This window comes from Homarus americanus, unplaced genomic scaffold (assembly GCF_018991925.1).
Source record: "Homarus americanus isolate GMGI-L3 unplaced genomic scaffold, GMGI_Hamer_2.0 scaffold37713, whole genome shotgun sequence".
NCBI lineage: Eukaryota > Metazoa > Arthropoda > Malacostraca > Decapoda > Nephropidae > Homarus > Homarus americanus.
Window position 1 is genome coordinate 464,902 of NW_024743588.1, and position 26,483 is coordinate 491,384.

The following is a 26,483-nucleotide window of genomic DNA, read 5'->3' on the forward strand; positions in this document are numbered from 1 at the left end:
TTTGATTCTTATATTGTAATGAAAAACTGAACCTCTTACTTTTCACTTTCAAAACAAATGGCAACTTCCAGTCTTGACAGAACCATCAACTCACATTTATCACTTTTTAACCAATATGCTGAATAACACCAGACACCTTAGGCAGTCAACCCACCCAGAAAAGTGGCTAATACTGCACACTAGCTCCAAAAGTATCTTCAGGATTTTGTGCAATATATTACACAACGGACAAAGGAATTTGACAACCCCACCAAAAGAGCAGGAATTGCAGTGTTCATTTTGAAATTCATCACACCCCTCTCGTAAAGATAGTTTTAGGAACGAGTGTATGCCCTACTTTAGAGTGACAGATGAAGGGAGACATATTAGTACCTGTACAACTGTCTACAATGAATGAAAAATATCAAAACAAAACACTGCTGAGATGCTACAAGTGAAAATTTACAATATTCACTTTCACATTACCAATACAGTACTAAATGCTACTCTGTAATCTAGATCTTTAGAAAAAATTAGGGTTGAATAATAATAATAATTTGCATTACAGTATCTAAGTAAAACAGTACTATTAGAATTCTACTTTCTAGTTTTTGCTTGTCTCAGAGAAGTGCCTTTACCCTGGAAGGACTCAAATTCCTCTTGCTCCTCCACTTTGGTCTCTGTCTCGGCCACTTTAGGAACTTTTCTCCAGAACTTGATGAGGCCCACTTCGTAGTCATAGTCGGGAATCCCCCGCTGACGTGGGTGCCTCTTTAATAACTCTTCTTGTGGCAATTGTAAGTTCTTCTTTTTACCATCAAGTCTGTTTCCTGATCCCTGGAAGGAATAAAACCCTGTGGGCTCGTGAAGCATTTCCTCCTTGTCGTCTTCGGGTAAAGCTGCCGCACTGTCCATTCTCTCTGGTTCTTGATACCCTACTGGGGCGGCAAATTCTACGTTCATGTCGCACTCGATGATGCTAACGGCATTTCCGGGTTTCACTTCCAGTACTCTCATCTCGTATATTCTGTCATTATAGTTGAGGGCAATGACATCATCCAAGGTCAAGCAGGCAAAATTCCGGAGGGCATTTTCCAAAACAGCCTTTGGGTTTGTGATGTCGAGGAACTCTACACTCTGTGGTTCAAACTTGGAGAATGTGGCAACAGGTAAGGACTGTGACTCAATGTGCACCAGATCACCTTCATCCAGCAGGAGGTTCCTCATCATCTGTCAAAGGAGTGTCAACAATTAGTGTCTGAAATTAAAGGCAAACCCTAAGAAAAAATTTTCTTTATTAAATTAACTTTTAGAACATACAGTAAGTACTGAATGCTATTTAGTCTAAAGAAAAGATCAATGCCTAACACAACTGTTTCATTCTAACCACTTGAGTGAAGGATCCCCTCTGTACTGAATAAAATCATCTAGCATAAACCAAATAAAATATTAAAGGTAGAGACAAAAGCAAAGAGCAATCCAAAGAAAGAAAACTGGGTGATAAGTATCCAAAACTTTACAGTCTTCCTTTGCTCATAACTACAGCATTTAGAAACTCCATACCAATGAGCCAACAAACTTTATGGCATCTCCCAAGCTATAAAGGAAGAAAGGGGAGATTAAAAAATATAGAATTAATATAGTGTGTAAAACTGGATAATAATTTTTGCTCTGTAAATGTATTTGCTGTGTAATCACATTAAAAGGACCAACTTACATGAAATCACAGAATAAGGAAGATATTTGCAAGGTTAGAGTACTGTACACAGGGATAGAAAACCCCTTTTAAGTAATTGAAAATATTAATGATATATTTGTTAACATTACAAGTTACATTTTACAAGACACGAGAACAAAAACGTTTATGTACAATCACCGAACACCTCTATAATTTTCTTTTTTTTCTCTTGAGTTATACAAATGAAAGAAAACTGAATAAATGGCTTCATATAGTCTATGGGGTAGCCTACAGAACCAACTGCCAGAACTAAACAGAGAGAATGATGAAAACCATTCTCTACTCTCCATGCTAGTAACAAATACAGCACAGTATCTTTGGACTTACAACAAGGTATCTCATTTTCAACTAAGCATTTCAGACTACCTAAGGATTGTCTCATTGAAAATAAAATCAATTAAAAGATAACTAGAGCCTCTTCTCACAGCAATAATCCCTATGATCAACCTTCTCCAATATTCAGCAGAAGAAAAAGAACCTCAACATACCAAACCTAACTTTTCCACCTCAAATTCCTCCAAAGTGACAATGATTTGTGAACTATACCAGGGGTTCTCAACCCTTTATCCACCAAATTTACCTTTTATATTATCAGCACTACCCAAGGCCCCTTGAAAGGTTAAATTTATAGAAAATTTTAGAATGATATTTAGTTATTGTGCTCCCCCTCCCTGATCCACCTCTACGTGCCTGGCAAAGCGTGTGTGAAAGGATGGTACTCAGAGGTTTTTCATTTGTTTATGTGTTTCCATGGTTGTCTGGGCAGTATCTCTGGCACCTTTTGACTATGAAACTGAAATATGGACAAATAGTGAAACTTACCCAATAGGGAATGTATACTTTCCCTTCATCAGCCACAAACTCTAGCACACCACAATGAGTGTGTCTGTTAGCCCGCTGGTTTGTCAGTTTGAATAACATTGGGTAGACGATATTAAGACGTGTCAGAACATCCAATGCTGAAGGTGGCATTATAACTGAAAATAACAGTAAAACATAAGATTTAGAACAGAACAGCACAGTACAAGGTGGAGAGGTGAAAGTGAAAATATTATTCTGTGTAATTTATTAAGAGTAATGAAATAGTTTGGAATTAAGACCAGAGAAATGAGATGTAGGGTGATGGTGTCAATAAAAAAACAGATGAAATATTTAATTTGGTATGATGTTCCAAATAATGTACAGTCAGTCCTCGACTTATGAAGGGGTTAGGGACCGACGACCAGTCATAAGTCGAATTGGTCGTAAGTCTAAAATGCGAAAAAAATACATAGAAAATCTAAAATGGGCGTCTCTTTTTCTTCTCAGCACCACGAGAACTCTCACTTTTACGCTTGCCAGCCATTTCAAAGTGAATTACAAACGAAAATTTGTCAGTACATAGCGCGTTCACTAACGTTGGGACTCGAAAATACGTAATTTGAAAAATATTTTATACAACTGCGGCGGTCGTACGTCCGGGTGGTCGTAAGTCAAGGAGTACCCGTACCGTAATTGGTGAAAAAATAAAAGAAAAAGAGAGGCAGTTCTGAAGGTCTAGTATCATAGTGGGGAATTATTCTGGAGAGAAGACAATTGACAATGTAAAATTTATGAGAAAATGGCTTACAGTAACACACTAAGATGAGGATCAAACAATAAATATATTACAACTACAATAAAGTATAATGTACAGTACCACAGGAGTAAGATCATGTAAAAATAGCACTTAGCATCACAAGAGCTGAGTCAGTAATTCCATAGGTATAAATCTTGTAGGTCACTCACTGTAGGTTGTGTACACAATCTCAGTGCCATAGATCAAATTACCAGCTCCATAGATCAAATTACCAGCTCCATAGATCAAATTATCAGTTCCATGGACCAAATAATCAGGTCCATAGACCAAGTTATCAGTTCAATGGGTCAAATTCCCAGTTCAATGGACCAAATTACCAGTTCCAGGGATCAAATTATCAAGCATCACTAATTCTAGATATGATAGATGTAATAAAAATGATAAACACAAGCTCTCATTGCTTTTTCTACTCACTCTTGCCACCATTCTCCACAGCCTGTTTATCTCCGGGGAACATGGAGACCGAGTAGCACCGATAGTGGGTGTTGAATGGCCGTGGTTGCAGCGGCTCTCCAAACATATTGAAACTGAACTGTTAATGGAAAATTAAATAAATAAAAAAAAAAAAAAAATATATATATATATATATATATATACATATATACATACATTAGAATACAAACATTACTATAATGGGTTTCAAATATCATACATGTGTTTGCAGGCAAAATCCTAAACAAAACAATGATAAAAGTTGGCAGCATAAAGCCACAATGATTAAACAAAGTATTTCACCTGAAGGTATTATATTATTGCTAAGTCTCACATCAAATTATGCATGTAAGAAAAAATAAATCCATTTTTCATGCCTCGCTATACAGAATAAATCTTGTTTATGCTGGTTTCACAATACCTGGATTCACATCTAGACTTCATTCACGCTGGACTAAGATTCACACATACAGTAGCTACATGGAACCATCCTGTAGTCGATACAACAACCATACTGTAACAGATCACGAGCTATACAATACAATCCACACTCCTAACCTCTGATCATTTAAGTCCTCAATAATAGCTCCCACGATTCTACTTTAACATTTCAAAGTCTTCAACTATTTCTCTCTTCTGAGAGAATGATCGCCACTCTCTTCAATCTACCAATTGTTAAAGGCTTTAGTTTTCTGGTTAATACAGTGAAACCTCCAAATAATGGACTTCTATCTCCATATAATCTATTAGGTCGGGGTTTCACATATAACGGATCCTCAGTACAGTACAATGAACTTTTGTATCTATATAATTCGTTAGATGAAGGTTGCACATCTAATGGACCCTTGATAAAATGGACTTCCCTTTCCATATAGTTCATTAACAAGAGGTTTCACTGTACTGCATACTACTAAGGTATTAAACCTCAAAGTCAATCACTTACCATTTTGGAGATTTTATCCCTTTGGTTTCTTGTCACAAATTCTCCAGTTCCTTTTAATGTTTTTAGAAGAAATCAACCTTATCTTCTATGATGTATCACGCTAATCTGAATCAAGAAAGACATACCAACAATTATTAAATTTCACTGCTCTGGTTAGGCTACGCCTTGAGTATGCTAATCAAATTTGGTGCCCATATCTCATTAAGGATATTGAAGCAGTAGAGAATGTACAGAGGAGTGCTACCAAATTAGTACCACAGATCAAGGATTTATCTTATGAGGAAAGACTAAGGAAATTACAGTTACCGACACTGGCGTACAGAAGATCTCGTGGGGACCAAGTGGGAACATACAAGATAGTGTGTGGCATATATGACCAGGCATGTACAGCAGGAATGTTCCAGATGAGGGAGGCTGACACTACCCGGGGGAACACAAAGAAGATCTACAAAACAAGAGTGAGGCTAAATCTCAGAAGACATTAGTTCCCGAGTAGGGTTCTCAACAACTGGAATGGGTTTACCTGAGTGGGTAGTGAATGTGGAGACGGTGGAAAAGTTTGAAGCAAAATTAGATAAATACTGGAAAAATCAAGAACAAGTATATAATTATAGGGCACAAATATCCGCCACACGCAGCCACCGTCTGAGTAGAGAAGAGGCTATTGAGCTGGAGTCACGGGCGTGAGCCTCTTGCAGAAGATCATCTGTGAGTATACTCTGTCAGTATACATTTCATCCACTGCTCTTAACTCGTGTAAATTCTATACTCTTTCACTTACGAGTAAATTCTAAAATTTAAAGCACCTTTTCCTCCAATCCTAATCCTGAAATTGATGATTAAAATCTGCACAACCTTCCTGACTTGACCACACCTCTCAGACTGGTGCAGACAGACTTGATGCAGAACCTTTTGCTTTATCAATCATCTCACCCAACAAGTAGGCCATGACATCGGAACTTTGAGAGAATCAACAAAAAACTACATAGATCTACTGGTATTGTAGTTACAGGGTATGTCTGAAACAACCCATAGAGTACTTCTCTGCTTACATCCAGTGCTTCTGTGTTTGTTTTTTTCCTTTTATGGGCCGATTTTTTTTTATATAGAAGATAATAATGTATTGGTTTATGTTAGGTTAGGGTGCCAATTATTTTGGGTACAGTAATACTTGACAGTAGTCTGGCAGAAGCAGCTACCTAGCACTATTTCTCCACAGAAGATAAACGCATTTGTACCTCAATAAACAGAAGAAAAAAACTGACAAGGAATGCAATATCATATTTTTCCATGCACAAAGCAGCAGTTTTTGATCCTCCACCAAATCTACATCCAGTCCACTGCATACCAGCACTCTAAGTTTGGTAATTAGAGTACATTGTGAACCTGCAGTCTATATATACATAATAAACCTATGTTAACTTGTATGATAAGTGTACGGAACAAAATATCTTTACATGTATTACATTCTAAATAATCCTGGACTATCTAGGGATAGATCATGATTTCACTGATCCTAAAATATGAATAAAATGAGAAATAAAGACCAAAATGATGAGGAAATCACTCACTAAGTTACACCAGGACAATGATGAGCTGTGGATGACTTGTTGTACTGGCGAGTCTAAAGTCGGACTCTCACTCTAAATCTTCCTTTATCTCTTTTATTAGTCGTTTCTGATACACCAGTAATATTATAATGTTAACATAATTTTTGAAAACATTATTTGTGTTTCCCCCTAAAATTTTATATGTAAAATAATACAGGTGTAGAGAAGATTGACTCCCTGAGGCTGGGAATTAAATACAGACCTCTGAACCAGATTATGTGAGTCAAACACAACTCATAGTCTTCAGTGGTAAACAACTTGCAGTTTCAATAGTAAAAAAAAGTATTTACACCATTTGTTATCAGAATGACGTATTTATTTGTAATTTCGTGTTGATAAATAAATAAAATATACTTGAGGTTGTTTAATCAAATTTAGAGCAACGTCCATAAAGACAAGTCAAAGTACCACGTCTGAAATGTTTACTTTATACCTTTTCCACATCGTCCTTTCTAAAAATTAATTGTCTTTTAACTTCAGGGATATGGTAATTTATTTCTCTCTTTCATTCACGCGATATTATGTTAATATAAGGTTCAACAATGAATGGCTATTAAAGGGTACGGGACAGACGCTCATAGACGAGTTAACAAATCTACATTAATAAACTACAAATTAATGTATATTATATTTATAAATTAAATAAAAAAATAAATTGTTAAAATATATAGTGAATAAATAGTACAAAATGGATATGGGATAGATACAAAGACTTTAAACTGTATTAATGAAAAACGAGTTTAGGTAAAGACTTATGGCGGGTAGTGGAGTGTTTACCATGGCGGCCACACAAACTGACTTACATCAGTTCTTCAAGGCGAGGAAAGGTGTCCGAGAGACCAATTTAATTAAGAATGGAAAAGGCACACCACCAGGAGTCGCCACGAAGAAGGGACAGGTGAAGAGGGCGCGAGAAGCCGGGACACAGGACATTAAAGTGTTACTGGGGAAGGTTGCTGCCAAGGTCTCGTCTCTACCCAGCGTTGAACCTCAGGATGTTGTGGTAGGTGACAGTTCTTTACCTCAGGATGTTGTGGTAGGTGACAGTTCTTTAAGGGTGTACCAAGTGATCATTGGTGGGGAAGGCCAAGGACTCAGAGAGGGGTCACATATTACTCACGGATGACGTTCTGGAGAGAGGCTGCATCCAGTTCTAAACTTTAAACAATAAGTGATGGTGGTGGTCCAGATAATATTGAATTGAATTTTAGCTTTGTAATCGGGATAAAACATTCCGGTAAATTTTTATTTTAGAGCATGAGTCCCTAGGGGTTGATCAATGTTTTTCCAGTGTATTTTGGTGTGTTAAACGCATCTGACCTTCATTTTGGGGGGAAATTGCTCGTCTTTTGCCCCCACACACACACAATAATGGGGGAGAACCTGGTAAATCAGGTTTTTTGGGTGGGGGAGAAAACTAACCTAAATGTTTCAGTAGTTTAAAACATTGGGGCGCGCCATGGCCATTGTGACACTAGTCAGTGAAATTAAAATCTGGTAAATTTATAATAGTTCAATGTTAGAAGGTCATACCTATGTTTTTCTATTGTATTATCGTGTGTTTTGATTGGTTCTGACCTTGATTTCCGTCGGAAATTGCCAGTTTTTTTAGTTGACCAACCTTAGTAATTAATTCCTTGTTTCCGTTACTTTTTTCTTTACAGATCAAATGGCCAGAAGCTTTTCTCCTTCTATTGTCTTTTATTCTGGATCTTATTTTAATACCTTCACAAATTTTGTTCCTCAATTCATTTATTCTGATTTTCAGTGCCTTTATTTCTTCATAATTCACATCAAGGTATTTAGCTTCTTCATAAAGTTCTCTTAACCTACTTTAAAATATATTAATTAACCCATATTTTTCTTGAGACATTCTTTTACATATTTATATAAAAAAAGTTCTTACATTCTAGTTTAGCACATTGTTCCCACCACTGTAAAATATTCTAGTATGTGCTTATTTTCTCCTTAACATGTTTCCAAAACACTCCAAAGTTTCCCTGTACCTCATCAGTGTTTAAAATACTACAATTCAGGTTCCAGAAACCTTTACCTACTTTTATATTTTTGTTAATGTTTACTTTTGACAGAACCATTGAATAGTCAGAAAAACTGACTGGAACCGTATCACATTTTACTATTTTGTTCTCAAGCCCTTTAACATAAAGCCTATCAATTCTTGACCCATATTTATCCCTAACATATGTAAACTCAGGTTGATAGTTATGTATCATGGCAACATCCTTAAGTTTTATATCCTTTATAAGAGTTGATAAAGCTTTGGACACTAAACCTTTGTTGTCATGATTGCTACAATCTCTCATGCTGGTAACACAGTTAAAGTCTCCCCCAATCATTATATTTTCAATATTATTTCTCATATAATATAATAAATCATCAGAAAACAGTTCTTCTCTCTCCTTTCCTTGTATTCCCTGATGGGGCATAAATATTAATAATGGGAATTATATGGTCTAACACGGATACTCTGACACATAAAATTTGGCCATTCTCATCCATCTCATAGTTGAGTATTTTGAAAGTGGAATTTTTTCTAACTAATAGTGCAGTTCCTCCTTTTAACAAATGTGTCCTGTTTATAATAATTTTGAAGTAATGATTTAGACAAGTTAATTTCCCTGGATCCTTAACATTATGTTCCTGTATCATAAGGATGACCAGCATAATATGTAAAATGCTTGAGAGTATTATCAGAGATACCCAGCGATGGAACATCTACTGAAAACAACCTTGTAAAGATTGCCAACACGGTTTTATGCGGAAGCTCTTGCTTGACACATTGCTCAGGTATTGGATATTTGGACCCATGTTCTAGAGCGGGGTGAAATGTATCGACAATATTTACTAGATTTTGCCAAGGCTTTACGACAGTGTACCTTGAAGGCTGAAATCAAACTGGAAAGAATACGAATTAGGAAATGTCCTAAGCGTGGATAGAAGACTTTCTACATGACCGCAGCAATGTGTGATGATTAACTCTTATGAAAATCGTCATCTGTACCCCTTATAACAAGTGGAGTACCGCTTGAGGTAGTGTATATTAGGCCGCTGTTGTTTATTTGTTTCCTTAATGATATGCTAGCGTTGTACACTCCTCCATACAAATGTTTGCCCGATGGCCAAGGGTGTTGAGTTAAAGACAAAGCGGACTGTGAGAAAGAGCTGCAGAAGGACCTCTGTGGGCTCCAGGAATAGTCGAAGGAATGGCTGCTGAAGATTCAATATCACGAAGTGTAAGAAGGGCCACACCTGGAAGCTAGCAGTAGGAGGCGTACCATATGTATGGATGAGAAAGAAAAGGCTACACAAGTTGAGACTGTATTAATGAGAAGGACCTAGGTGTGTATGTTGACAAGGAGCTGAAGTTCTCGGGCCATTGTGAGAAGAAGGTAAATCAGGCAAATAAATTATTGGGTCTTATAAGAAGGTCGTTCAGATATCTAGACGGTCCGTCCCTCGTGACGATCTTCAGGAGTGAAGTGCTTCCCCATCTGGAGTACTGTCACCCCATCTGGTCCCCGAGATATGCTAGGGACTGTCAGTTGGTTGAAAATGTTCAAAGGAGGGCCACCAAGCTGGTGCCTGCACTTCGGCATCTCAGCTACCCTGCGAGATTGGAGCGCCTGAACTTGCCTAGCTTATACTACAGACGGGCAAGGGGGGACCTAGTTGAGGTTTATAAGCATCTCAGGGGGCACTACTCAGTTGAGTGTCCTTACTTGGAGCTGGCGGACGCTCGCCCCACCAGGGGTCACAGCTCAAGATTGAAGGCGCAAGTCGAGGAAAGCAGGCAAACTTTTTCGGAGTGGGGTTCCTAAGCCTCTTCTGGAACAATCTACCAGAAAGTGTTGTGGCACCAGAGTGTGGAAGCTCTTTCAAAGAAGACTTGACCAACACTGGGCTGGGTTCAGGTACATTCAGGGCAGTGCATGCCCAGTATTGCCAACAATGATGCGTGACAGAGCGTGACCGATCCTTGGCGGCCTGCGGGCGACCTTTTGGTGAAGAATATAAAGGAAAAAGTCGTGACCGATCGTAGCGGCTAACAAGCGATCAGTGGCCGAAAGGATAAAGTAAAAAAAATAATACTTAACAACAGATAATAGTTGCATTTGTTTACCTAAACTATTTAGACCATTCACATTTAAAGTTGCAAACATTATGTACATCTTAATTATTGTTCTAATAATGAAATAAAAAAAATAGTTTACTTACTTTTTTCCTTTTTTTGTCTCTTTTTCCTTCTTCATATGTACTATTATTCCTTTTTTTTTGCCTCCTTTTTGGCTATTTCTTTTCCATCCCTCTTACTTATCATCACCTTACTACCACTAACTGCTCGCACTGTCCAGCTTTGTACATGTTCCACCTTTTCCCACCATGAATCATCTTTTCCAATTGGATCCATTTTCTTCCCTTCATCTTTTCTTCCTTTCCCACATTCTTATCCATTTTCTGTCTGGCTATTCACTTGACCACTCAAATTACTTTGGTTGTCATTGTTTTTATTTGCTTTGTACCATCCTTTTTTCCCAAGTACTGAAATATCACCATTAGTTCCTCCATCTGTTTTTCACTTTTTACTTGATTTTCATCATCACTGCCGTTAATTTCTAATTCACTTTTCACGGTTTGTTCTGTTCTTTGTTACAGCAAGAATCTTATGTTTTTTCTACTAGAGCCAATTGGATTGCAAACCTCAAAGGCATCTTGATAAAGAATAATCCTTAGTGAATTTGGATTATATTTGAATAGCATGTTACTACTGAAAGCTTGTCCATCAGTAATATCTTGATAACATTTTCCATAACTGCTTGATTCATTAATCTGGGCCACCATTGTCTTACTGTATTCACTCTGAACAGATTCATCAGTAAAAAGACTTTTTGATGTTTCATTAAGTGGAACATACTGATATGTGCACTCTTTATTTTGATAATTCCTCCCTAAATGATGGGACTGTGGCTCAACATAACCAAACTTTTTCTTGAACAATAATTTACAACATTAATCTGATCTTAGTGGGCGTAAATGATGCAATAGACGTAATTTAAACATTTTTCATTCTACTAATATTCATGTTTAAATCAGCGTCATCGAGACACTCTTGCGGTACTGGCACCAGTCATGTTTGGTGTCTCAGTCATGTTTTGAATACTGTAAAGGCATTATAGTTCCAGCCTACATTTAAAATTTTTTGGGGAGCCACACTGTATGTAGCTCATGCCAAAAAAATATATGTTCTTGAACCCCCCGCTCCCCCCCCCCTTTTTTTCCTTTCAGTGGCAGTGTTTGATCTGTGATTCAAAAAACTTCAAAACTTGTGGGTCAAGATACCTTCAAGGATTTTCAATGAGTTTCTGTGGGGTGTTGCAGTCCTTGGCATGTAGACCCTGAAGTTGTTTTTGCAAACTCCAAATCTGTGCTCACTGTTTCCTCAGCAGCTTGGTTGTGGGACACATCTTATTCTTTCTTGAAGATGTATAGGAAATGGAAAACCATTAAATGGATTCAAAATGAAAGTAAAGTTATTAGGTTCTGTTGCCTACATTCAGTTTATAAGAAAAGGTAATTTATTTTGCAGACTCGAGCAAATGAAAAAGTTGTCAATCCAACACCTTACTTGAATGCTGAAGAAAATTCCACTCCTCCTGTAACTCCTAAAAGAAAAAGAGGTGAAGATGAAGACTCCAAAAGGAAGAAGAGGAAGCAGATTGAGGAGGATGGGCTCAATACACCAGAAGGTCCTGAGAGTAAAATTAGTGGGCAGCCAGTCAATATACAGAGATCAGCCAAGAAGAAACTTAACATGGGCTCTAACACCACCTCAGATGTTAGTATGGTACTGGGGTTGTGTTTCATTTTAAGGGCAACTTTTAGAGCAAAGCAACCAGTCAATATATGCTGTATATATAGTAGTGTATGTACAGGTGTGGTAGTTTTGAAGAGTACAGTACTTTTATGGACTTAGATCATTCATATTAATAGTACATTACAATAGACAACTCTCTCAAAGCCGGAAAAAAATTCTCATCCCCGGAATTTTCAATGTAACGGAAAAATTTTCGCGGAAGTTCCAGAAATTGCCCATTACATATTTCTCGAACCCAGAAAAGTATCCCTCATCCCCGGAATTTTCTTGGTAACGGAAAAATTGTCTCGGAATTTCCAGAAAATGCACCTGATTTTCATATCTCAAATTCGGGAAGAAGAAAAAACCCCTATTCCCAGAATTTTCCAGGTATTGGGAAATTTTTTGGGAATATTCCAGAAAATGTGTCCCTCAGAAAATCATTCCCAAAGCCGGAATTTTCCGGAAAATTACAGCTTTGGGAACGATTTTCCGAGAAAATTTCAATTCTGGCTATCGAAGAATTCAGGGTTTGAGAGATTCCGGCTAGCGGAGATATTACTGTAGTATCATTATTATCATCATTGTTGTTATTATTATTGCTCTTACTATTGTTGCTGATATTATTACTATTGTTATTCAAATTAATGTACATTCCTGTTCATTAATACAATATTACTGCAGTACATATAAGTATAATTAGTTTCTTCTTGCCTAAATATATTATCTTCAACAGAAGTTAACACCAGAGGAGATAAAAGAACGTTTAGGGAAATGTAGAAGACTGGATGAGTTACGTGCCAGACTTCTAAAGGTGAACCAGTGCAGTGAAAAACTCCAACAGTTCAAGGAAAGTACTATTTCTGATCTACAGTCAGTTGAACCACCCTCACCGTGTAAAAGGGGCACAAGCTTGCATTTGAAGAAGTTTACATCAGTGGATGTTGAAATTCCCATTAGGTAAGAGACTGACATTGGTGTAGAAACAAACCTACCATTAACTGAAACATTTGAGAACACAGTAGCACCTTTGATGCATTATTGTTTTGAATGGGTATTTTTAGAATGTTGGTTTTATTATAGATTATAATGCAGATATGTTATAGTTCATTATTAATATTTCAATAGCTGCCATAGTAACATTTTCTTTTATCTTTTGTTTATTTTAAATTTTATGAAGGGTCAGTTTTAGTGTTTGCAGCACTATAATAGTGTTAAATGTTTCCATCAGGGCATGATTAGGAATATGAGAAATAAATTATGGTGTCAATTCCCAAGCTCATCAAACAAAATTAATATAGATGAATTTGTGATTTGTTTTATATTAATTAGCATTGTTTGAATATCGGTAATTGGACTTAACATACCGGGTAATTTCATAAAATTGATTGATCCACATATGTATACTTCCAGCCCATGTAAAACCCCTCTGAAGACTCCAGTCAAGGCTCCTGCCTATGAACGCTTCCAGCATCTGGTGGAGAAGCCATCAGATGAGCTTGTGCTGCCATACAAATACCGCTTAATAAAGGAAGTTTTTCGGGCCATTGACACAGTTGTCTCTCTCCTCCACAACAGACAAGAAGTTATCACATACAGCAAGTTAAAGCCGGCCGTCCAGGAAATGTTGAGAAGGTATTAATAGATGTTTGGATATAACTTGAACCTGTTGAGTACAGTATACTGCACAACTACTGTGCTGTGTTAATACCAGCAAAACCAGCACAAACCTACAGGCTGTAGGTTTGTGCTGTTTGTGTCTGTCTTAGTTTTCCTCTCCCACATATTACTATACAGAAACACATATGGCAGAAGCTTAGAAAATACTGTATTGTTTATTAATTGATTATGTAAAAATTGGCTCTTGATATATGACAGGTATTGTTGTGCACCACAGTTTTTTTATAATATAGTACACCACCCAAAAAAGATATAAGTAAAAAAAAGATAAGAATGTAGCAGAAGTAGGAATTACTGTACTTATTACTATATCTGTAAGGAAATTTGTAGGGTAGAAACATACAGGTCATAACTTCCTTATAGTTCTGCCTTGAGGATGCTGCACCATTAATTTAGGCATCACGATAAAGGTGAGCAAAGGGTAGTCGCGATTGAGGCAGACTAACATATTGTTGAAGTTAAACTACATTGTACTGTACAGTTAAACAAAAGTTCGCTCCCCATGGTGAAACCAAGTCACGGGAATGAGTCCGAACTGCCTTACCCTGACTGTCATCTGTTGTGGGTGTGCTGTTTTATCTCATTTGGAGTCAATACTGCATCATTTTGGGAGGGAGTGAACTTTTGACCTTTGTGTCCAGCTAGTTTTTTATAATTAGATTTTTCACTAATTGTGTTGTATCTGTAGGGCGTTTCAGGAGAAGTACCTCGGGCAGATAAAAACTGTGTTCCCACTTGCTTATATCTTCAAGCAGGAAAGCAACAAGTATCACAAAAATACAGGTAAATTTAATGTTCTGCAGATGAAACAAAGTACAGAGTTGAAGGGGTTTGATATTTGGCCTTATGATTAAAAAAAAAGAAATGGTTGTGTCTTGTCGAGGTCATTATTCTTAGAAAATTATATATATGTATACTTTATATGGAATTTCAGGTGCAAGAGACAAACCCAGCAATCCCTATGAATTAACAGTTACAGCTAATTTGGCATATAAACCATCCTCCACTCAAAACCTTGCCTCCAGGTTTGATGAAGTTGCTCGTCCTGAAAATTCTAAGGTCAGTAAAATATTGCATTGATATAGGTGGCACTCATTATCAGTATATTTGGTGAATGGTCCCTTGAAGGTAATGATTAAAATGCATATATTATATTACTGGGAATAAATGTCTAGTTGTGACTTCACTCCATTTTTCCTCCCTTTTCTATATCAGTCCCCCAGCCCATATACAAGTGGGAGAGATATAAAAATTATGAAACAAAGTATTATATTATATTAAGTCAACTTCTTCGTTTATTTTTATTTTATTTTTATTTTCTTAGTTTCGCAAAATGGATTCCATAGTGATGGTTGAGCGCCGCAATATATTCCACAACTCCTTGGTGGACATCTTGAGGAATCACCACGATGAGTTCCTTCAGGTAATGTGAAATCAAATTTGTAATGGAACAAGAGTAATCCTTTCAAAGTGATGGAGAAAGGGATGAAAATGTATTACATAATTTACATTATTATGAGTTTACAAGTTATATTTGTTTTAGACATATTTTTTAAACATTTGTACTTCGTTGCTTGTGTATTTTTGTATGAGTGGTGAGGGTTTTTCTTAACCATTGTGGCAGCATACACCACTGGGTGATGTATGAAAGCCCTACCAGTGACCCTATCTCATTATGCCTCTGCAGTTTCATTCAATCAATAGGTACACTCTCTCCAAAAAGTATCTCTAGGATTTTGTGTGAGACAATGACACAATGGATGAAGAATTTTGATGACCTTACCAAGACAACAGGATTTGCGGTGATCATTTTGAAATTCATCAGACTCCTTAATAAAGAGACCTTTTGGAGCAAGTGTACAGTCCCCTTCACTAGTGCATTTACAGGTGCTCTTCAGGTTTTGTGCAGTGTGGCAGTGCTGTGTTCGCTTACATTCAACAGAAGGAAACTCGCATTAGTAAACATACTATGGGATTAAAGTAAAGAAATATAAAAACAAATATTGCAATGTAATGATTTCTGGAATGTTTATATGTTTAATAAGACATACACTAATTAGACTGTTATTAGCTCATAACTTTTGCATAGCGGATGGTGGTACAGCAAAGTGAAGTGACATAAGGGGATGGGGGGGGGACAGGTGCCTCTCTACCTACAGGCATGGTATCTGTGAATGATAAATTATTAACACTCAATTTAAGCTTAAGTTTATATCTATTATTTTCCTTGTCTGCTGTGTTATGCAGATAACATTCAAACTGTTCATGTTAAACTTTGGCCAAGGTAGACAAGAGGAGGTTTGAAGTCAATTGCAGTGATTCTTTATTCACATTTATTTGTTGCTTGCTAGAACAATCTACTATACCATTCTAATAAAGTAAATAAAACATGTAATACTAATACTGTAATATATGGTGCTTGCCATTTGTCTCAGTATCCGAGGTGCATATCATGTATGGTTGTGTAAGATGGTGAACTGTCAATGAAAATATGACTTTTTCAAAGCACTACTAATTACCATCTTATTGGCTATATCTATTACTTTATCTGTATAGGAATCATGGCTGAGGGAGAGGTGTGAATTGACTGATCATTGATAACAACACCGTAATCAGTGTTCAACACCTGTCACATACAAAATTTTCAATCCGTTTCCATTTAAGACATTATAATCTTTGAAACCAGTATGAAGGTAACAATATGTCTTGAATATGTTTCCAAATAAATGATGTGCGGTGGAGGAGACTTCAGACTATTGTCTACCGCTTTTATTAAAATAGAAACATGTTGGCAACACTAATGTTGCCAATGGAACATTTCATATTTATTTATCACTGTCGACAATGGAAGGTTTTCTTCTGATCTAGTATTTTGACATAATCTGTGTTGTGGTCCCTCGGTTGACAAACACAATTCGTTCCACAGTCGTTCGTTAACCGAAAATTTCGTTAACAGAATCTGTTCTTTCAATGGGATATTGGATAATTGGTTATAAACTCTCACAAAAAGTATACATGTAAAGTACAGTATACCAGTAATAGGATAAACAAAACATTAAATATAAACTAAATACAGTACTGTACAATAATAAATAAAAAACAATAGAATACTGTATTTTAACTTACTTTGAGGTGTGTATGTTGTATTCCCGGCAGCTTTGTTATACATACCAAACGGCTGATTGCAGAGGCAGTCGATGATGACATGCCATAATCTTTACAAAGTGCATTGGTTCTATCGTGTTTCATAATAATTTCTGCACTGTATATTATCAATATGTTAACTAAATTTCAGAATGACCAATAATTTTAATGGAAAAATGCAAAAATATTCAAGAGACCAACAAACTGGATGTTCACCCCACTGTAAACAAAGTTAAACTGAGAAGCAATGTTGGGTGATTCAATCAGCTGATTGGCACACAAAAACTGTTCCCTGTACTGCATATATTATCAATATGTTAACTAAATTTCAGAATGACCAATAATTTTAATATAAAAAATGCAGAAATATTAAAGAGCACAACTTTCTTGATATTTACTCCATTGGAAACGAATGTAAACATAGAATCGATTACTGTATTGGCGGACTAGCCGATCAGCTGATGCGCACAACAAAACGTGTTTGTCGTAAGGATTTCGTTAATCGAACTGAAACTCCTTATGGGAGCTAGTATTTGTCTGTGCAAGATGTATAGTTTAGACATTCGAAAAGTATTTCCAATAACCGGAAATGTTTCCGGGTAAGGAGGATTTTTCTGGGTTTGAGAAAGTCACCTGGTTAGCCAGAAATCTCTCAGACCCCGGAAATGCTCTGCACTAATTGTTCCGACTAATGGGGATATCACTGTATAAAGTAATAATAATGACTACTATACAACAGGTTGTTCCATATAAACCACACACACACACACTACTCCATTCACACATTTACAATATTACAGCAGCCTTCTTTCTCAACACCAAACATGTATCTCAAGTGGCCTTAGCCTCCCTTGTCCGTGAATGCAACTGATAGACAATTAGATAATGCTTTAGGAAAGAAAATATATTGTGCCAAACAACAGCTGGGGTACTCCTTCAGCTCGTGAAATTGTGATTAGGATAAAGATAAAAAGACTTCACACAAACATCGATTTCTTTATGGAGTTTATATCGCAACCCTTGCTAGGCCAGTCCAGTTCAGTAGCTGAAAGTGTTTTTGGTCATTGAACCACTACTGAACAATCCTTGCCCTTTTTACAGGACATCTTCCTGTACAAAATTTATGGGGCCTAGAGGGAAATGGAAGTTTCTCTCTCGAAGGGATGGGAGAAAGAAGACTTGCAGTTTTGCAAATATACCTGCATCAAGCGTCAAGTGTCCTCACTTGTCCACTCCGTCTCCTCATAATTATATGTTGAGGCGATCATACCTGTAGAAGAAACGTTAATATACGCAAACATTGTGATTACATCAAGTTATACAGGTATATACAGGTATTTAAACAATCAATACTGTATATGCCACCAGATATATAATATATAAATTTATGAAAATATTTCTTACCTAGTATTACTGGCTCAGTGCACCCATTATTCAAGGATGTGAATGTATTTACAGCAATGATTATGGTTTTCTCCCAACATACTGTGGTATAGTAGATTGTTCTAGCAAGCAACAAACCTCTTGTCCACACCTTGGCCAAAGTTTAACATGAACAGTTTGAATGTTATCTGCATAACACAGCAGACAAGGAAAATAATAGATATAAACTTAAGCTTAAATTGAGTGTTAATAATTTATCATTCACAGATACCATGCCTGTAGGTAGAGAGGCACCTGTCCCCCCCCCATCCCCTTATGTCACTTCACTTTGCTGTACCACCGTCCGCTATGCAAAAGTTATGAGCTAATAACAGTCTAATTAATGTATGTCTTATTAAACATATAAACATTCCAGAAATCATTACATTGCGATATTTGTTTTCATATTTTTTTACTTTGATTCCTTTTGTCGAGTGTGAATGAACACAGCCCCCCACACTGCACAAAACCTGACAAGCCCATGTAAATGCACTAGTGAAGGGGACTATACATCCTCCTGTGTTCCCAATGTGGGCTCTTTGTTTGTTTTATCATTTAACGCCATTACCTACTTCCATCATTTACTTTTCATGTCTTCAGTGCAATGCTATTACACCATTTAGTCTGTTATATGCACTTTACAATGTAATATGCCTTTCCTACTCAGAAAGGAAAACTAATAATTTTTTTTTTTTTTTATACAGTCCCTCGACCCACCCATCATAAGCTCAGGCATGAACATTAAAAGGTGGCATCCATCATTCCCACTCGAAGATATGCCAGATATTGAGGAAGCTCCTCTGCCACAGCCACCCATCGCTGAGAAATTTGAGACTGCCAGAGATATTCTTGGTGAGTATTTCTATTATGGCTGACTTTTAATTACACTGAGTCCTTGTTTAGCGTTGCCCCCGACAACATTGTTTCGTTATAACGTCTCTACTCTGTAGATACCCATGATTCCGACAACGTCCCAACTGATTCGTTATAACATCGTCACTGACTACTTTGTATGGCGCATCACCCTCTCTCATTTTGGCACGCTACGCTCTCTCGAGGAGTGTCACAGCGTCCCCAAGCGTCTCCAGTCTTTGTTAGGCTTCCACAGTGTACATGCATGTTTAAGTGTTTTTTGCTCTAAATACTCGACTGTAACCATTCAAAATGGCTTCCAAGCGCCCATTAAGTGCTAGTGTTGTGAAGAAGCAATGCAAAGTCATAAGCCTTGCTTATGGAGGTTTTAAACCCTCCGAGTCTCGGTGATGATTCCGTTAACATTGTGTTTTTCAAGAATGTAACTACAACGTTAAGCGGGGACTTACTGTACTGTACAGTGCTCCCCCCAAGTACAGGGGTAATTGGTGCCAACGGAGCGGCGCATACTTGGGTACTATAAACTAATGGGGAAAAACAAATGGTTCCGGGACCCCTCTAGATACACAACATGAACTCAAAACTGGTCTTTCATAGCACTTTTCTGCACATCACCTCTATGAAAGTTACCCTTAGTTAAATGTGTACCATAGTCATATAAGGTGACTAATAAAACAAAAATAAGCCGTTAAATAAGAAGAATAATCACTTTCTTGCCATTGTCCAGCCAGTCTATTATGTTGTTCTTGCATGCCAGGGTCATTGACTTCACTCTTCTGCCTGGCTGGGCAGGTGCTGGAGTCCCAACAGCAGTAGGTGGGGTATTCACGGAAGCTGTCGCTGTAGTGTCTTGAGGAGAGGAGATTTGGGACTGGCGTCCGCATCATTGGTGACATCCTCATGTGTTAATGGTTGCTAGTGGCCACTCAGCCAATCAGCAGTCACATGGAAATTTACTCCCGCGTATTTGGGAGTTCTGCGTACTTAAGAATCTCCCATTAGCCGGAACAATTGGGGCAGAGCACTTCCGGGAATGAGAAATTTCTGGGTAATGGGACAACTCCCAAGGCAGGAAAAAATCCCTCATCCCCGGAATTTTCCAGGTAATGGAAAAATGTTGGAAGTTCCAGATATTGTGCATTAAATCATCGTTGCAACCCGGTAAAATATCCCCCATCCCTGGAATTTTCCAGGTACCAAAAAAGTTATTTTGGAATTTCCGGAAAATGTGCCCGTTTTTCATCTCTCAAAACCAGAAAAAAAAACATCCATGGAATTTTCTGTGTACTATACTGGGAAATTTTTCTTAGAATTTTCCAGAAAATGTGCCCCTCGGAAAATCATTCCCAAAGTCAGAAATTTCTGGAAAATTCTGGCTTTGGAAATGATTTTTCGAGAAAATTTCAATTCCAGCTATTGGAGAGTTCCGGGTTTGAGGGATTCTGGCTAATGGAGATACAGTATTACTGTAGTTGGGTTCTGCGCAGTTAAAATCCACGTCTTGGGGGGGGGGGGGACACTATACTGTACATCCAAAGTGTCATTGTTCGTATTATGTATAAAGTATTTGTCAACCAAAAATTATGGATCCAAGAGGCTTTTGAAAAATGTGTGCCCAAGGAAAACATGTAAAAAGCTATGGTACTGTACAGTATGTTCTTGTCAGTGTGATTACAGTACTGTACAGTATAAGTTTCTGCAAATGCATGTACACTAACCTCCTACTTTCACACCACCAAGCATAATCACTGAACCTGAATGTCCAATTTTTCATCATTTACTCACTTTTCAGATATAAAAAATTCTAAATTTTTTTAACAACTTGTGTACAGGCCATGGGGTCCTCTCTTTGCTGAGTAAAATCATCTGGCATTAACCAACTAAAATATTAGATGGGACGTCCCCATAGTGAAAAGGTTAATTTCTTTTGTAAAATATAGTTTTTTGTGCAGTAGATTTCTGGTTAACAGACATTTTAATGTTATTTTAATATAATTTTGTGTATCAGGACTGCTGTACAGTATAGTCTCTCTCAGGGGAATTAAAGTATTGTCTCACTTGCAATACAAAGCCTCTTCTCTCCAGACTTTCACAGGTTGATTGGAAATGTAACTATAGATAATATGTTATATTTTTTCTCTAAATGTAGGTGTTAACTTGTTTCATGATATTTATGTTTTTTCATGGCATTTATGTCTCCCTATTGACTAGATAAAGCCCAGGATCTCTTCTCGGTTAATTCCCGGATGGAAAAAGCTATGAAAGAGCTAGCAGCAAAGACTCCTGTTAAAGTTGAGCCAGCACCTGTCCCTGTGGCCAAACCAGCCAACATTGCTGCAGCCTTGAAGGGTGTCTCAAGTTCACTGTTGGAGAAGGTAAAACATCTTATTACCGTATGTGGGTAGTTATCAGATCATTCTAAGATTAGACACCCATCTTATTTCACATGAAAGATTGAACACACAAACCTTACCCAACCTAACCCCTTCTGGGTAGCAGTAGGGTTATTAATCTTCAGGTGATCCCAATTATTTCCCTCCCTCTTGTCATATCGTCTCACAAAATCATAGATAGTATTTGAAGCAAGTGTACACATCCCTTACTATAAATTCAGTATTATTGTATTTGAATGTGTCTGAAAGAGGAGATATATACTGGGTGTAACATGGAATACTGTAATAAGTAATGTGGGACTTTTAAGTAAAACTGTGCATTGTGATGTGATATGGTGCGACATGTCTGTCTGTCAGGTGTTTTTTTTTTCTTTTTTTAATTGCATTGGTTGTGTCTCCTTTTTGGTTTCTTTGAGTAAAAGCTTGAGGATTCTCACATGTTATGAATTCCATGTTTAGTATAGCTTACAGTATATCAGCGTAAAAGTCTGAACAAAAATTCTTAACCTGTTTCAGATTCGTGCTCGAGAGGCGGCCCAAATTGCCAGAGACATGACCAGGAGCAGCGGTGAAAACAAGGAGTTGGAAATGCTGTCCAGGCTGCCTGAAATATCCAGGATCATGCGCAACATATTTATCACAGAGAAAAAAGCTGCTTTATCCTGGGAGGTTGTTGCCGCCAAAGTTACTGCCAGTTACTCGTCCATGCTGGGTGCAAGTAAGTTCACCTTGAATTGACTTTCAAGGGAAATTGCGTGTAAAATTTGTCATGGTTATGGTTTTTCCTGTCTTAAATTAATACAGTAAATGAGGAAGTTTGGTTATAGGTCAAATGGTTCCATTCCTAATTAGGTTATTGGGATTAGGGCCCATTAGTACTCACCCTCAGTCCTATATTAAGATTAGCTTAGAGCTTGATAGGACTGGGGTCTATTTCACTTGTCACTAACAAACTTGGGGTGTCCGGTATGTGTTTGATGAGGTTTTATTTTTATTATTATTTAATTGTGTTGGCAACAATGAAACTTGAGTAGAAATTTAGACTACTGTATCACAAGAATTTAGCTTCCATTTTATATTAAAAATTTGTAAGATTGTCTTTGCGGGTGGTAGCCTTGTTTAATGAATATTGTTCATTAATTATTTTCAGATGAAGTGGACAGCCACTTGAACCTGCTGATAAAAGTAGTTCCTGGGTGGTGTACAGTCCACAAAGTACGAAATGGTATATTCCTTAAGATCAACAAGAACGAGCAGTTGAGCAAAGTGATGGACAAACTTGAGTCGGCCATTAAACAGCGGAGATAATCTCACCCGAGGAAGTTGGATTTCCTTTATATTTACAAATGTTCTGAATCCAAGTATGACAGCTATGAATGTGTGTTTAATGTTTCCAGCAAATGGAATGCATTCCTTTCATATACACAAAAAGCTTGACACACCAGATTAGGGTCAGTAAAGTAAATGTTGACTACGTTTTGCCATTTTTTTTTTTTTTTTTGCAGTTTTACCCAGAATTTTATGGACTTTGTACTTTATTGTACCAAAGATATTTTGTTAGAATTTATTTCATAATGGTTACTGTACCATGTCTAGAGTGAATTTTATTTTTTAAATGGCACAAGTAGAATGGCAATTTGATAAAACTGCATTGAAAATTCATGTACTGTATGGGGTAATTAATATGGTTTGGCGAATGGCATACAGCACTACAAACCTTAAGAATTTGATTAAGATAATTTGTGATTGTTTTTGTTAATAGTCAGTTTTTTGTTCCAAATGCAATTTTGATATTCAGAAGATACTGGTTTTGAGATATTGTTCTGAGTGATGACACAATGCATTATACTATAGATTATATGAGGCACCGAGTGCAACAAGGGGCCAAGTGCCAAAAATCACAATGGAAAAAAAAAAACATTCATAAAGTTTGGAAAAATTCAAAATGTCATAACTTTTGAACCAATGAAGGTACCGAGCTCATTCAGGTGGTAGTGTGTAGAGCTCTTAAAGTTGGTTTTTGATAGGTGGTGTTTGCAGTTTCATTAATATGCATTGTTCAGGTATAATTTTCATTACATGGAAGCAATAATGTATTAAGACCACACCAGAAAGTTAAAGGTCATCAATGGCCCTCCCTCCCTCCCTCTTTCCCTCCTTTTTGCCAGTTGGGAAAAAATGGTTCAAGTGTTATTGCATAGCATTCCTATGACATTTTTGTAGAAACATGGACTCCCATAGCTAAGAAACTGGAAAATGATGAGTCACTATGAGCGAGAGAGGCTACGATTGGGGGCCATGGGTGCTTGTACCCCTCTCCCCCTCATTCCGCCTCTAGGCACAGATCACACGCTATAGAGATGCTTTTACATACATTCACTAATATGGCTCTCGGCCTTTCAAATATTGCACTACCGGGACAGTTTGTTTTTCTGCAGATAGAGGAAAGGCTGGGGAGTACAGATAATAATATAACTCAATTTTTGGGGGATGGCATTTGGCCGCTCGTCACACTCAGCGCCTCTTATTTGGGTTATGTTTTCTTATATTAACCCTTATTCACGTATACAGGAGTATTGCTTTCTGGAACTACCTTGCATTATTCTCCTTGGTCATTATCAGTTATTTATTGAGGTTTCTTTTCTCCATTATTAACCACACAAACATGAGTGATGAACAAAGATGATAGATAGATGAAAAGACTTGCAAAACTCTCCCCAAATACAGTTTAGTTGACCACAACCTCCATATTTGGATGCTAATCAGATCGACAATGCCTGAAATGCTCACCGAGATATTTTGACTACATGTATTTGTTTGGCAATGATGTCTATTTATTATCTATTAAGAATATATACCATAATGTAGGAAAGTGTTAATAGTTTTAAGGCAGACTGTCCAAGTGGAGAAATAGGACATCAGTTTTTTTTTTTTTTTAACCCGTAAGTAATGGCCATCATCTGTGAAACTTTAGTGTTTACCTGCCACTAAAGGGTTAAGAATATGGAGCCACTTCTGACTTAAAATGTGAATTGATTAAGATAAACCATTTGTAAAATGTAGAAGTCATGTATTTTACCTGTTGGCCTCTGAGTCGGTCAATTTACTATAAGTACCCTGTATTGTATTTTCTGGTTTTATTGAACAAATATTTGTTGTACCTGGTTTTCAAATAGCGAGTCCTATGAATTTATGTTGTTTGTGATATCTTCAGTAGTTTTAAGTAAAGCAAAATAGGCAAAAAATGTACTAGTAGTGCCAGTGTGGGGAGCTTCATTAATCTTCCCTGTTAATACTGAGTGCCTTTGCATTTTTTGTGTGTGTTTCAAAGAGTTTAATCAAGTGCCTTCCAGTATTTTGTGAATATTGCTTTCATGTAGACTGTCATTTTATGATTGCATAGAAAAAAAATTACAGGCCCAATAATTTAAATAAATGAATTTTGAAGGTCAGTTCCAGTGTGTGGTTATACAGTACTGTATTTGTACTTAGCCATGTAATAGGAAGTTGAATATGTACTGTATATATAATTTTTTTAGTGTGTACCTATATTTTTTTAGAGAATGAACTAAAATTTTGTTACTTCAGAAATGAACAATTATGAACAAACTTTTTATTTTTATTTATTTTTTTCATTCCTTGATATATGCAGTTGACTGTTACAACTACGGATGGGGGGAGGAGTGTTATTCAACACAAACTTAGTAGGAAAGAGGTCAAGAAAACTGGTTTAAAGGATTAATGGAAAAATGTATCGGAGATAAGGAAAATGTGCTAAGAGGGTTTGGTGAAATGTGTAGTGTGTATACTATCAAGAGACCTCCCCTCATGTGTAGAAATGACAAGGGTAGGGAAGTCTGTGGAAATATATACCAGTACTAACTGCAATTGGGTCGATATATGTTCCAGCAAATTACATTTAAATCAGTGATGTAATCTAAAGCAGTGGTTCTCAACCTTTTTCACTCATTTCCTCCCTTGAGGAACTCTCAAATTCCTCATGGTCCCCCTTCAAGTTAGTCCCAAACCCCCTACAAATAATGATGAAAAATAGATGTTTCTGATCAGATGAAGAGAACAGCTTTCTTTTATTTTGTTTATTGTTGACGAGTGACTAGACTAGTTTCACAACAAACTTCAGTTTGGTTGGAAAAAGGTTCCTATGACCTATACATATTTTGTCACAGCTCAAAGGGAAGGCTGACATGGTTTCCATTCAGTTAGGCAATTGATATGAGGCTGTGTCAATGAAAAAGCACAATCATGTCCAGGACCACGTCCAATCACTTCCAGATTTTACTCTATATATGTAGAAGGGTGGGGAAATCAGTCGCATAAATAGGTAGTAGAAAATGGCAAGCGGACTCAAAGTGCGATCTCACTAACTTTTGGATACAACGGATTCATTGAGCACCAGAATACATTCAGTGATTTTTCTTCATATAGGCCTTTGACAGCAGAATTGTTCTTGAGATAAAGGAATTCATCTTGAACATCATTGGGAATGGGAACAATATTAAGAGTGCCAGAGAAAGATTCCTCACCAATTTCCCTTCTTCCTCCTCGAGTTCTGGGAAGTACTTTTTGAGCTCACTTTCCAAGGGTTTCAGGTGCTGAGTAATTTCAGTTTTGAGTCATGGGTCAAGCAGATGATCTTAATCTTATCAAGAACAGTTGAAAGATTCTCAAACATGGCAACATTTCCTGCATTGACCTTCCTGGAGCTTGGAAAGAAATGCATGAAGACAATCTATGAGGTGAAACGCATTTCTTTCCTTG

At 37.1% G+C, this 26,483-nt stretch overlaps 2 protein-coding genes across 5 annotated transcripts; one reads left to right on the plus strand and one right to left on the minus strand.

Moving 5' to 3' along the window:
* On the minus strand, window positions 1-6,610 carry LOC121877190 (ubiquitin recognition factor in ER-associated degradation protein 1-like). 3 transcript variants are annotated; one of them, XM_042382805.1, is made up of 5 exons: window positions 6,523-6,610; window positions 4,711-4,815; window positions 3,750-3,867; window positions 2,540-2,694; window positions 1-1,209 (listed from the first exon to the last, which is right to left on the minus strand). In XM_042382805.1, the coding sequence occupies exons 2-5, from the start codon at window positions 4,711-4,713 to the stop codon at window positions 577-579; spliced, it is 909 nt and encodes a 302-aa protein (XP_042238739.1). In that variant the 5' UTR covers window positions 4,714-4,815; window positions 6,523-6,610; the 3' UTR covers window positions 1-576. The 3 variants fall into 3 exon arrangements, with proteins under 3 accessions (XP_042238739.1, XP_042238738.1, XP_042238740.1); XM_042382804.1 differs by lacking the exon at window positions 6,523-6,610 and adding an exon at window positions 6,282-6,492; XM_042382806.1 differs by lacking the exon at window positions 6,523-6,610 and adding an exon at window positions 5,017-5,137.
* Window positions 6,611-7,057: 447 nt separating this feature from the next.
* LOC121877189 (DNA replication factor Cdt1-like) lies at window positions 7,058-25,313 on the plus strand. 2 transcript variants are annotated; one of them, XM_042382801.1, is made up of 11 exons: window positions 7,058-7,323; window positions 11,926-12,174; window positions 12,929-13,152; window positions 13,606-13,827; window positions 14,561-14,655; window positions 14,807-14,931; window positions 15,197-15,295; window positions 19,143-19,290; window positions 21,523-21,686; window positions 22,221-22,422; window positions 22,855-25,313. In XM_042382801.1, exons 1-11 carry the CDS (start codon window positions 7,075-7,077, stop codon window positions 23,010-23,012), a joined length of 1,935 nt encoding a protein of 644 aa, XP_042238735.1. In that variant the 5' UTR covers window positions 7,058-7,074; the 3' UTR covers window positions 23,013-25,313. The 2 variants fall into 2 exon arrangements, with proteins under 2 accessions (XP_042238735.1, XP_042238737.1); XM_042382803.1 differs by lacking the exon at window positions 7,058-7,323 and adding an exon at window positions 7,342-7,356.
* The last annotated feature ends 1,170 nt before the right edge of the window (window positions 25,314-26,483 follow it).